Raw genomic sequence first — 12,552 nt, 5'->3', positions numbered from 1 at the left:
CAAGATTAGCTACTACTATTCAACTTTTAAGGTTCAGGACATCGACGATCTACGATATTGAAGGAATCTTCGGGTGGGTGAAGACAGTTTGCCTCTTTCGAGGTTCTTTTGGGTTGCACAAATGGTAAGCTCTGGTCATCCTGCTTCATTGCCAATAGTCTTCCTTACCCTTGCAAGATCTCTACACGATCCTTCTACTCCCCGGATATCGCCGTCGAGTTCTGTCGTCGCTCAGGACAGCAGGGGCTTCAGCTACCGCTGCCACCATCTGGTCAGCTAGATAACCAGTCGGAAGGCAACCAAGGTCTTCATCGTCGACTCAGCCCTTCTTCTGAGGTCGACAGTAAGTCTAATAGTGGTCAAACGCGTCGAAGGATTGCTGTGGCTGTAAGTTGTGTCGTTAGGAATGACTTCTCCTGTGGTGACAGTGGCTTACCTACTTCGGGACAGTGCCAGCGATGTCGCAAACGCAAAATCAAATGCAGTGGAGATCCAGGTAATGGTCAGGGGTGCTCAAATTGCCGGAGTGCTGGATCAGCACCAAATACATGCACATTCCTTAGAGTCAGCGAAATGATGCCCTTAAAGTTATCTTCTATCCTTGCTGACGACTTTGCTATAGGTAAACTCAAGCGAGTGCCAAACCTATTTCACAGCAAGGGGTCTGCAAACTGGTGGACGGTACAATCCTTATCCATCAAATCAGTCCGTGGCAACGCGCAGTCAACCGTTACAGGTCCAAACGACCAATGCCGTAACGAGTCCTTATGCCAATTTGCCTACATCGTACGATTGCTACAATGGACTGTACGGCTCAGGTGTCACCCGAGCAAGCTATCCAACATATTCTACCAACTACGACGACGAAATGTATCTCGGCCAAGCGCCTGCATACATGCTTCCAAATAACAACGAATCCGTGCTAAGCACGAATAGTGCTTTTGGGCCACCAGCAAGTCCTAGAACTTGGGATGTCTTCTCGAGCTCAGGCAGAGGTCAGAATGGATTGTATCCTGACCAAAATCCATCAAGTGCTGTGTCGCTCACAAGCGGAAGCTTTTCAAGCAACTGCATTCCCTTCACCTGCAGCTCGCATGATGTGTCCACTTCTTTGTCCGGCAGCAGTGCGATTGCAGCGAGTGCAGATCGGACACTACCGAATCCTGCCACGGGTCGTTCTCAGCAGCAAGCACTCATAATGGCAGGGTCAAATTCAATGGACGGGCTAGCAATAAGCAACATCGGATACCGAAATTCACTTCCATGGGTTGGAGCTGACAACATGTCGGCTAGCAGTCAATCTTCAGACCGTATCATGTCAGTCAGCTACGGATCGACAGTGGACAGTAATGTAGGGTCTGGTGAATCATCTGCAGCCACCGAAGATGCATCTTTTGCATACGTTCCGATATCTCAAACGTCTCCCAGCGCGTCTATCAGAGCAGCTTCCACACTACCAGATCCTGGTCCATCACAACTCGTCCGGAAACTCGATGAGTCGGCAGTGGAACAACGGACAACAAAAACGCTTTCTCGCGAGAGCACGCCCTCTCCAGAGCACTGCATGGCTGAAGCTTACGGCTACAGTGGCGACCTTGTGGTAGGAAGACGATCAATCCGTGGCAGCAATTCTTCAGGCACGCTCTCCAATGGTCAAGAATATACGAGATTGAGGCCATTACCCATACCAACGTCAGACTTCTACAGAAGCTCACAGCATGGTTCGGCAGATTACCAAGCCGAGCTCACACACCGGACGTCCATTGCCTCATTGAGTGGTTCCGGGAGATACTGACGTCTTGACGACCTGGGTGATATGTACAACAACGACATGGAAGAACAGCAAGTTTCCCCCTATGCCTCTTCGGTATTTCGGTTTTCACCTTTCCAGCGTTTTTGGCAGATCAAGCAAGATTCCTGCCAGATCTTCCGGCATATTCTTCATCAGCCTCACATTTCGGCAGCATCGTCGCTCGTCGTCGTTCGTCGTCGTTTTCCATAGCGTTTGCATTCTTTTGCATGCAAGTACGTTGTTGTCGCAGTCGGATTCATTTCGCCAAGCAACCAGAAACGGCATTTGCATAACTAAATACCACTTATTCGACTACCTTTCACATGCAACCAAAAAAAATAATAGGTTCTCATCTGACTCGCCCCAAAAGAGAGCAGGGGAAAGAAGAATTGGAGCAATTCCAAAGATGGGTCGGGTTCTCCGAGGAAAGAAAATGTCAGATCGTTTTATTTTTCGGGACCGTATGAGCTCGTTCGTTCGTTCTTAATTGTTGGGGGGACAAACTTTCAGGGACGATGCCTGTTCTTGCTCGTTGTCGTCGTAATTGCAAAGAGGGCTGTTGATTGTTTGTCTGTTTGTCCGTTCATTCGTTCATTCGTTCATTCGTTGCCCCAAACCTACCGAGCTTGTGTACACAGCAACACAACGGCTCTCTCCTCCACTCGGTCGTGTCCAGGGGTAAAAGAAAGAAACCAAATATATTTCTCGGGGTGGACACCGCGCCAGACAATTGGGAAAGAAAATGTGTAATATTGCTTATTTCTGTTGGGGGAGGTTTGGGTGGAGTGGGGCTGGAATCAAGGGAAGCGTGTGGACCACCTGTCAAGCCGACTTGTCTGTTTTACTACTATTCGGTTACAATTTCGACTGATTGTCGGTTTTACTGTTGCAACTGAGCTTGTTGTGTGTCTCTGTCTTCTGTGTCCTGTGTGTCTCGAGGCCTGTCGTGCTCAGCAGCTTTGTACATAAGGAAAAGTGCCTCCATGAGACTCTAGTTTTGGGGGGGGGTAGAGTGGGTTGAGTTGTTGGTTGTTATGAAAACTACTGTAGGACGAACGAGAGACTGAGAAATAGAAACCGGACTTGTTGGAATCAAAGATAAGAAAGCGTTCATTGACCCAACTATATGGAATAAGGGTATGTGCAATGGAGACCTTGGCCGTCCTAATGTTGCTTGAATGGCTGGGAGAGGGCGTATGTCTTTGTTGAGGGTTGTTTCGTCTTGTGCTATGTCAGGCAGAGGACGAATAATGCTTCAAGAAGCTTTCCCCGGTGGAGATGGAAGTGGAGGGGAGGTGGGGGAATGTGACACGACAAGAGACAACCTCCATACTTTGATGTGGTGGAACGTAACGAAATGCATGCAGCAAGCCTGTGGAAATTTCGGAGGATTTTTCTGGAGTGACACTTCGTATCTTGGGAGGGATGGGTTCGATTGGTAGAACTGGTTGTGGTGGATCGCTCCGTGCAATATTACCAACATGTAGCAAGGTGACTACATGTCATTTTCGAGCTGGACGCAGATTCGAGTCTGTTGCAAGCCAACACAACAGCCTTGCGAATACCCCAATCTCGACCTCAACTTCAGCTACCCCACACACCTTCTTTGGCACCCCTTCTCCTCCTAGACTTTCACATACTCCACTAACGAGGACCCGCTTATTTCTTCTTGTCCTTGGATGCGCTCTTCGTCTTCGCTGTACCACGGACCTCCTTCGCTCGGTTCTTTCGTTGTTTCCCTGTAGTGGAGCAGAAAATGTTATCCATCGATACAAGATCGGGGACGGCTCCGCACAAGAAAGCAAAAAGCACCAGCGGGCGAAATATGCAGGGTATAATCATCGGCCAGAACAGGATAGAACGTACGTTGCTGTCTGCTAGCTTTCTCAATCTTTTGTGCAGCTCCCACCCTGACCAGTCTGTAATGTGGCTCGAACTTCTTCATAGCCTCGTGCGAGTCGTAGATCAGAGCGAACCCGGTGCTCTTGCCTCCACCATAGTGTGTTCGAAATCCGAAGACGCTGACTTGGTCTTTGTTTGCTTTGTAGAGTTGAGCGAGCTTTTCTCGCAGTTCGTCTTTGGAACAGTTGGGTCGGCTGGGGTGGAGAACGTCTCTGTGAGGTCATGCGTGTCAGCAGCGTATTCCTCTGGAATTGATGACGAGGATGAGTTGTAGTCTGGGCGCACATACAAGACCATCTGTCTGCGACTGAGGAGAGGATTGCGGATGAACTTGCGAGTTCGCAGCGTCACCTGCTGGTCGGACATGGTGGTGACTGTCGATGAAATCAAGGACGATCAACAGCTATCCGTCTGCAGGCTTGATGATGCTCTTCTGGTTGTTGTCGTCAAGGCCGTGGAAGAAGATTTGGCTGCGCTCAATTGTGGAAGTGAATTTACTAGCGCGATTTTTCTCTCATTGACGAATTGGGCTCTTAGGGCAAAAGTGGATTATGTAAACAGTCTGCGAAGAATATCTTGGCACTCCTCTTTCGCAACTTCATGCAACATCCATAACTGTTCATCCCTCTCCCAGTGCAGATGAATCATCTTCAAGCTTCTATTTAATGCAGCCATGGATGCTCGAGTTGATATCTTTTATCGTCAGTACTTACAACACGTGGCGCCTGAGAAATTATCTTTTCCACCGGACAATGTGCTGCTTGAAACAATGGTTCAATCCCAGATATACCGTTACATGTTTACCACAAGTGGGATATTTGGATTTTACTTGCCTCCGGCGAATTACCAGCGGCGGGTTTTGAAGCAGCTTACGAGGCGTATAGAAGGTGCTATACGTGACCCTGATGAAGATGTAAGCCGAATCCCTCTCGCATTCTCCCGCAATAATGGATGTTCATTTTTTCCAGTACCTCTAAAAATCCGCATTGATTTTCTAAACAGGCTTACCACATGCAAGCTGCCGGTTAACATCCAAATTAGGATATCTCCGGACCCCTTATGGAGAAGATGGCACACCTATCCACATTGGAAGACCCATCACCACTAGAAACCGCCGAAGCGAAATCAGTATTGACATATATACTACCATCAACTACGGAAACCGTTCTCCCCAATGCAGTCTTTATTGAGGAATGCCCAAGTCTGGTAGCATCTGGCGGAAATACAGGCCTCAGAACCTGGGCCGCTTGTCTCCACCTCGCAACGTACCTTGCCACCGAAGCAAAACATCTCGTACTCGGCAAATCCGTCTTGGAGCTCGGAGCTGGCAGAGGGCTTTTAAGCATCATCTGCGCTGGGCCCCTCTCTGCGGCTTACGTGTTAGCCACGGACGGGGACCGGCACGTGCACGAAACCATCACGCGGAATGTTAATCTAAATCCCCATTTGGCCAGGAAACCCGGCCGGCAGAATCCCTTGGATGCGAGAGTGCTGGAATGGGACTCCTCGGCTCCTCTTGGGAGCCTCCTCCCAAGTAAAGGTGGCAACGTGCTATATGACACCATTCTCGGCGCTGATATCACCTACGATCCTGACTCGTTAGAGCCATTAGCCTCAACGCTTAGTGGTTTGGCCGAGTTGTGTCCGACTGCTAACATCGTTATCGCGGCTACCATTAGAAATGTGGACACCTTTGACATCTTCCTTGCGCACTGTCTCGAACAGGGCCTTAGTGTGTACGATATCGATTTTCGTTGCCCACCATTCGAGTTACAAGAAGGTCTCTTCCACAGCCTGGATCCGCCTATACGCATTGTGAGAATCAAGAAAGAGGGTTGAGCAAATTTGAAGCAACATATATTCAAGCACTTGTTACTACCTATCAAGGTATGGGGTATCATTGTTATCAATCAGTTATGAAGTCTCTTGATGCAGGTTCCTCTGACATATGATGGCCGCACACTATTCCACAAGAGACTCTTTCAACAAGTCTTCATCGAGCCTCTCGGCATGCACCTCACTTGGTGTACGATCTGGTGGCTTGAACCCCACAATTGGGCCTTTCTGATTTATACCCGGCCCCCTTCCAAACGAGTTACCGGAAATTGCTTCCACTCGGATGTTCCCCATTGATGCCACAGGAACGACACCCCATCTGCCTCGTGCCCAGCTGCCTACAAATCGACCAAGGCCTTTGGCTGCTGGCTTCTGTGGTCTGCCACTGGCTAGACCAGAGAGTAGTGAAAGAGGGCTGGCTGACTCAGTCGTGGATGTTGATTTAAGGTTCGAGGAGCTGGCATTCACTTCAGCAATGCTTGCCAGTGGTTGCGACGATGGAAAAGCAACAGAAAAGTTTAGTGGATCTGAAGCTCCAACCGTTGACGAAAGCCTTGGACGGAGGCAAGGTCGTGGATCTCGTTTTTGAGGAAGATGGATGTCCATTCCTGATATTGAGACAAGGCTTTCCTGTGAGTTGGAGCGACGAAGTGCTGGCGAATTAAAGAGTAAATCGTTAAGTGTGTACGTGTCTCGGCTTTCGTGCGCTGGCCCCGGCCCCAGTTCTAATATTAGAGAATCTGTTTCCGGTTGTGGATGCTCGCGCGATGATAGTGGCCCCCGCGGGTCTGAGCCTATACATGCATTGCCATGCTCGAAATTGGCATCAACGTGTCCGGTCTGCACCCTTGGTCTCGCCCCAGGGGACTTTCCTTTCCCAGCCAATTCCGAGATTGTGCTCTGTGGTTCATCTTCGCTAACATCGGTCAAGTCGGTAAATGCTGCAGACTGAGGTCTTTGCTGCTTGCAGTGGAATCGTGTAGTTGCGTAACAAGCGCTTTCGGGGCTGGTTGGTCGTGAAGATTCGAAGCCGGAATCGATGCGATCGAATATTGAGGAGCTTCGATTTGGTGAGTACGGTGAGTTGGGAAGTGAGGATATATTTGAGACATCTGTAGCTGTAGATTGGGTAGACCATCTGTTGATTTGGCTACCAGGATGTGGCCTGGACATCGTACTGATGCGGTCTGGAGAAACTGGTGTTTGACATCCTGCTGACGAGTTTGCGCTCGAAGACGTAAGTCCTCGCCTCTTTGGCGGACGACGAAAGCTGGGTACCCTCTCCTTCTTCGCTGTGATCTTCGCATGGTAGTGATGATGAACATGTAGCTCTTGAGGAACTGCTTCTGGCCGGCACTGCTGAATCTCGTCCATTAGAGAAGGTGATTGTAGCTCGAGCTCTTTTGAGACTGGTTGATGTTGTAGCACCTGCTCTTTGAGGTTCTGCACCTCTTCATTCGATGTCTGTAGCAATTCCCGAAGCTCGCCAATGCCAGCCTGTAGATTTGCGTTATCTTGCAGAATGTCGCGTACAAAATGCGACACAACGTTGATTCCTTCCTTGTCTCTGCCGAGCGTGCTTGCTGCTGCTGCACCTCTCAGTCTCCCAGCTGCACTCCCCAATTCCTTCTCGATGACTCGCTTCCGCTCAATCTGGCCACATATCTCCAGATGCTTCTCACGCTCATCGCGGGCCTCCCTTTCGATCGTCTGGATCTGGTCGTTAAGATCCCTCAATGTGGTCTCAGCATGCTCCCATCGGTGTATCGCAGACCTCTCCTCCTGTTGGCTGGCCACCAGCTCTTCCCGGAGGCGAGACTGTTCGACTTCCATTGCAGTCATCTCTGCCTCCAGCTCTGCAGCCCTCGCAGCCAAAACCATTAGCCTCTTGTTTTCGTATTGCGCCGAGCTCAAGGTCGCCATCAACGAATCGATCTGCGCATCGGAGTCTGCGATCTGGGAATTCATGCACTCCAGTTGATGGAGTAGATCTTGATTCTCCTGAGTCACTATCGCATTCCTGGCCTCTAGCACCCTCTTATCGTCCTCCAATTGTTCCAAGCTGGCCGCCATCTTACTGCGCTCTTCCTCTGACTCCGCCATATAGGATTCATGGCGATCAAGTAATGCCTGCAGTGCAAATGTTAGTCCTTCCTGTTTCGGTTTCGGTTGAACAACAGTCATCGCATCGTTTGCGGTGAACAAATGAAATAGGTGAACGGGCAGAAACCCTGGGGGTGTTGCGGATGTTGCGCAGTGACAGGGGTGTGGGAAATTTCCCGCATATGCACGGCTAGGGGGGTTGGTATATTGTACCTGTCCAAGCTGCGCCGCAGTCTCTACATCTCTTTCCAGGTCTCTTAGCGCCACCTTGTTGTGTTCGAGGTATGCGCAATCGAGCCTTCCGCAGCAGCATTTTAGATAAGGCATTACTGGGTTTGGGAGCTTAGGAATGTGCTTGTTTTCCGAGGCGCGCGCTATGCGCTATGCGCTATGCGGGGTATGTAGCAGCTCGATTCGCAATCCTCAACGAAAGATGCAGTGAGTGAGATCCTGGAGCTGCGACATCTCGACTGCGCAGAGAGCTTTTTGACCTTATGTCCAATCGATCAGGAGCTGTGGTAGAAGGGGTAAATTGGTTGGAATGTGGGGATGTGAAGATACACTGCTGGAACAGCGAGAGCATCGTCGATGCCGGAGCCAGTTTTCATCCACCCAGCCTCCCGATTGGCCCGATCACGGACGAACGCCGCCAGCACTTTCATTACGTAGTACAGATCTCATATACTTAGGCCGCCTTCATGTGACTCCGTAACTACTCGTGATAGTATCATTCTTCAGTACGATTTTCTGCTGACTTGATGTAAATCTTCCCGCGATTACTGTACAGCTACTATAATGACCAATCATGAGCTCTGTTTGCAACACATGATCTTCTGGGTGTTTGAACCTCAATTTCGTTTCTGATTGCAAGCTTCCTCTGGCAGCCAACACCCATATGGCGTCCTTGACAATAACGATGTAACGTCCAGCGCCGTCTTGACAGCCCACTGTTGTCATAGGGCTGGTTCGTATCCATTGTCATGGCATCCGTTCATCTCTCCACTGTCACTCCTGGAATTTTTAAGTCCAGCATGCAAACTTGGTTTTGCTCGGGGATAACAGCACTCTTTTACTGCAGGTTGTGCTTTCTGTTGAAGTCATAGTCGAATGAGTGCGACCCTGAGAGCCCTGGTGCTGCAAACTGCACGGACGGCGCGAAGCACATTCCTTAGTTCTTCTGATGCAGGTGTTGATGTGCAAAATGCGTTTAGTCATTCAAGCAGCACTGTTCTCTGTCGGCTCCGAAACACTCTGTATCTTCCTATACTCTTCCTCAAGCTGCCGTTGCATCTCGAAATCTGCTTTTCGTTCTCGCTTGATACGCTGCTGCTCCATGTCCCGGACAACACCAGCATGCATTGCCTGTGTAGTGTTAGTCCTTGCCTGACATTCTGGCAGAAGAGAACATTACAGCCTTTTCTGCAGTCTGAGCCCAATGCACAAAACTCACAATGCCAACAGTGCCAATGATAGTTCCAAGTAGAGTAATTCTTGAAGCCGTAGACATCTCTGCTGCCACCGAAGGCGAAAGATGATCCTGAGACTTTTGCGCGTAAAATGTGACTGCGGAATTGGAGACGCTAGCGTAGGGACCTGGAGCTTGGAGCCAGACGTGGGGGCTATTAACCCTCACACCTTTGGTCTGCTTCCCTGTGTTACAGCTACCAGACTCTCCTCACGCATACCCTCACTACTAAACCAAGATGGTCGGTGCCATTCTCCTTTCAAAGGTGTGATTTATAGTTGACTTGTCTTAGTCTGCGCAGAATTCAGCAGGCATTCAGACACTGCTAGATGTACGCTCCGCTCCAGCTCTGCATGTCAATAGACCATCTGACAAGCCACAGGCAGAGAAGGAAGCTCAGAAGATTGTGCAGAAAGGTTGGCATCCTCGGGTCTAGTAGGGCAGGCGGTCATACTGACAAGGGGTAGCCAGAGAATGTTTGTTACATGTCGTCCCTCCTACGCCGAACGCCAATTAATCTATCCAAGATCGAACCAAACGAGTGAAGGACGCCAAGGCCGAAGCACAGAAGGAAATCGAAGAGTATAGGAAGAAAAAGGAAGAAGAATTCAAGAAATTCGAAGCCGAGGTGCGCTGTGGTCAGACTGTTACAATCATCTACCCTGCTGATGGTATTATAGCACAAGCAAGGAAACAAGAAGGCTGAAGAAGATGCCAATAAAGACGCAGAGGCTAAGGTCAAGGAGATCGAAGCTGCTGGAAAGAAGTCGGGAGCCAAGGTAGTGGAGGATCTGTTGAGAATGATCACGGATGTGAGGCCTGAAGTGCCAGACAAGATTGCGGTCAACTCATGATTGTTGAGGATTCCATTTGTTCGAATCAATGAGATAAAAACTATGCTATACTAAGAGCAAGGCGCAGAGAGTGGTTGGCGGTTCTTCTTACAGGCAGAAAGTTGCATTTTATACATAGAATGATCAAGCCGGTTGAATTTCATGGATGCAAATCACGCCACGATCTCAGATTCATGGCATCTAGATATGAGCTATGCACAGTGGTTTAATCTGCGTAAGTTAGGCCAGGGTTATCTATTGCGAGTGAAGCGCTACATACGGAGTATACTTGATGTTTTTCCTGATTAGGAAATAGAGCTTGGTGGTTCTGCACTTATTCTTCATCATTGCCATCGCCACAGCAGTCAAATATTTTTAGGTCTCTCCTGAATGCCTTCCATCGCAGCGTTCGATCAATAGCCGTCGATTCGGTAGCATGAGATATGGCATTGTGCACTCACGCCTCACCACTGTTCCTCACAAGCCACGACCCCTTTGCGCTACCTGGCTGAGACAATGGCCACATCTACGCAATTCGTCCTCGAAACCCGACGCTGTAGACGCAGCTACTGACCCCCGCGTGGAGGATCTAGGCAGACTTATTGAAGATGACTTCGCCAAATTACGCGACAAATACCGAACCCCCAAGTATCCCATCGTCCTCGCCCATGGCCTTCTCGGTTTTGATGAGCTACGCTTGGCTGGCAAGTTTCTACCGGGCGTGCAATACTGGCGTGGCATCAAGGAGGGGCTGAACGCCAACAATATCGAGGTCATCACGACGGCCGTTCCGTCGTCTGGTTCCATTGAGCAACGCGCTGTAGCGCTCATGAAAGACATCAAAGCCAAAGCTCGAGGCAAGACAGTCAACATCGTTGCCCACAGCATGGGAGGGCTAGATGCCAGACACTTAATCAGCAGCCTAAAACCATGGGATTTGGAGATCAAGTCGTTGACTACTGTGGGTACGCCGCATCGGGGCAGCTCCTTCGCGGACTGGGTCTTCCGAGAGATTGGTGAACAAAATGTGCCTAGGGTCTATAAGCTGCTAGCTCGGCTCAATCTGGAATCAGGAGCCTTCTCGCAGCTGACCACAAAATACATGAAGGAGACGTTCAATCCTGCCAATCCGGATGATCCGTCTGTCAGGTACTTTTCTTATGGAGCGCAATTCAAGCCTTCACTGTGGTCTATCTTTCGCTTTTCGCATGAGATGATTGAGGTCATCGAAGGCCCGAATGATGGGCTGGTTAGTGTAGCGAGTAGTAAATGGGATGAGCGTGGGTATAGAGGTACGCTGGATGGAGTGAGTCACTTGGATTTGATCAATTGGTATGCCCACAATATGTGGCTGCGAGGCGCAAGATACACATGCTAATATCTTCATTTAGGACGAACCGCCTAAAGTGGCTTGCCGCAGAGCTGACGCTGACGAAGAGAAGGTTGGTACACTCTCAATCTGACCTCGCAATGCACTCCTGACTCCGGAACTCAAAGGTTCAACGCAATAGCTTTCTATCTCGGAGTAGCAGGTAATACCCTCTTATCCGACTTCTTATCGAGCTGCTGCTAAATGGCACAGATATGTTAGCTGAGGAGGGACTTTGAGCTTGAGCCTTACGCACCATGTATTCAACGTATGAGCTAGTGCTTGCGTCCTGGCTTTCAAGAACAGAAATCTGCCGACCTCGTCCAAAAAGTCTCAACATTTCTGACTGAGTCCTGATGGCTATGCAACCACTTTTGCTTAGCTTGAAGCTTGGTGCTTGGTGCAAGCTTGGAGCTGCCGCTCGAATGTCAGTCAGCAAGGTCTTCCGTTACTATGATTGCTTTTACTGACTAATACCAGGATGTGTATTCCACTGCCACGTTTCATGTGATGATTACACCGTCACAGGTGTCACAAACCCATTCGAACACTAACTTGTTTGACCATTCTGGTGAAAATGGATAACATCGGTCATTGGTATCTAGCAGGTTGAAGGTTTTCATGCACAAGGCGCAGGAAAAGCTGCGCACATCCTCAAAGAGGCGAGGATTGTCTTGAGCGTATCGGTACACGGAATCCTTACGAACTTGCTTCGTTGGTAGGCTGAGGAAATATCGGTTGGTTCCAGTCAATTTGACGAAGTCTGGATGTTCAAGAAATGAAATTATGTGAAGCTGAAGCTCTGCTGGAAGGTTGGTGAGAGACATCAGAATAGCTGGCGAGTTATCAATTTTATCTTGCAGTAAGCTCAGCTGGCTTGAATGATTAATGGAGGCAGTTCACAGCTCTGTAGATTGCGGTGCTGCTGGATTGATAGTATGATGAATTAAATCTAAAAAACCAAATCAGAGAAAGTATATGAACAAACATTAAGTGTTTTTCTTATTTTCTTCAATACTGGCACTTCAATGCTAACGTTGATACTCCGCCTCTGGGCATGCAGACATCCATAGCTCAGGTGACCATGACGTAGTAAGCACATCTTGTGGTTCAGGGACCTGAAACGGTGCAGCTACACTCCTGGTGCTTTGTCCATTTGATTTTCTAGCAAAGCGCAAACTTCAGCTGTTGACAATCCTACAAAGCGCACGAAAGCCCATTTCTTCAGCTTCCATCAATATCAACCATACAC

At 49.2% G+C, this 12,552-nt stretch overlaps 6 protein-coding genes across 6 annotated transcripts; 4 read left to right on the top strand and 2 right to left on the bottom strand.

The window, feature by feature from the left end:
* Positions 1–406: 406 nt before the first annotated feature.
* Positions 407–1,795, top strand: EPUS_06256 (uncharacterized protein; the record flags this gene model as incomplete). Its single annotated transcript, XM_007807358.1, has 2 exons — positions 407–496; positions 623–1,795. The coding sequence occupies 2 exons, from the start codon at positions 407–409 to the stop codon at positions 1,793–1,795; spliced, it is 1,263 nt and encodes a 420-aa protein (XP_007805549.1).
* Positions 1,796–3,451: 1,656 nt separating this feature from the next.
* EPUS_06255 (40S ribosomal protein S24-B) lies at positions 3,452–4,060 on the bottom strand (the record flags this gene model as incomplete). Its single annotated transcript, XM_007807357.1, has 3 exons — positions 3,452–3,531; positions 3,605–3,906; positions 3,984–4,060. 3 exons carry the CDS (start codon positions 4,058–4,060, stop codon positions 3,452–3,454), a joined length of 459 nt encoding a protein of 152 aa, XP_007805548.1.
* Positions 4,061–4,463: 403 nt separating this feature from the next.
* Positions 4,464–5,533, top strand: EPUS_06254 (uncharacterized protein; the record flags this gene model as incomplete). The annotated part of the gene is made up of 2 exons (XM_007807356.1): positions 4,464–4,607; positions 4,736–5,533. The coding sequence occupies 2 exons, from the start codon at positions 4,464–4,466 to the stop codon at positions 5,531–5,533; spliced, it is 942 nt and encodes a 313-aa protein (XP_007805547.1).
* A 123-nt stretch (positions 5,534–5,656) lies between these two features.
* EPUS_06253 (uncharacterized protein) lies at positions 5,657–7,714 on the bottom strand (the record flags this gene model as incomplete). The annotated part of the gene is made up of 1 exon (XM_007807355.1): positions 5,657–7,714. The coding sequence occupies one exon, from the start codon at positions 7,712–7,714 to the stop codon at positions 5,657–5,659; it is 2,058 nt and encodes a 685-aa protein (XP_007805546.1).
* Positions 7,715–9,336: 1,622 nt separating this feature from the next.
* EPUS_06252 (uncharacterized protein) lies at positions 9,337–9,952 on the top strand (the record flags this gene model as incomplete). The annotated part of the gene is made up of 4 exons (XM_007807354.1): positions 9,337–9,363; positions 9,391–9,514; positions 9,626–9,726; positions 9,779–9,952. 4 exons carry the CDS (start codon positions 9,337–9,339, stop codon positions 9,950–9,952), a joined length of 426 nt encoding a protein of 141 aa, XP_007805545.1.
* Positions 9,953–10,367: 415 nt separating this feature from the next.
* EPUS_06251 (uncharacterized protein) lies at positions 10,368–11,394 on the top strand (the record flags this gene model as incomplete). Its single annotated transcript, XM_007807353.1, has 2 exons — positions 10,368–11,237; positions 11,323–11,394. 2 exons carry the CDS (start codon positions 10,368–10,370, stop codon positions 11,392–11,394), a joined length of 942 nt encoding a protein of 313 aa, XP_007805544.1.
* Between the last annotated feature and the right edge of the window lie 1,158 nt (positions 11,395–12,552).

Source organism: Endocarpon pusillum (genome assembly GCF_000464535.1).
Source record: "Endocarpon pusillum Z07020 unplaced genomic scaffold scaffold6858, whole genome shotgun sequence".
Lineage (NCBI taxonomy): Eukaryota > Fungi > Ascomycota > Eurotiomycetes > Verrucariales > Verrucariaceae > Endocarpon > Endocarpon pusillum.
This window is presented reverse-complemented; position numbering and strand designations above follow the sequence as displayed.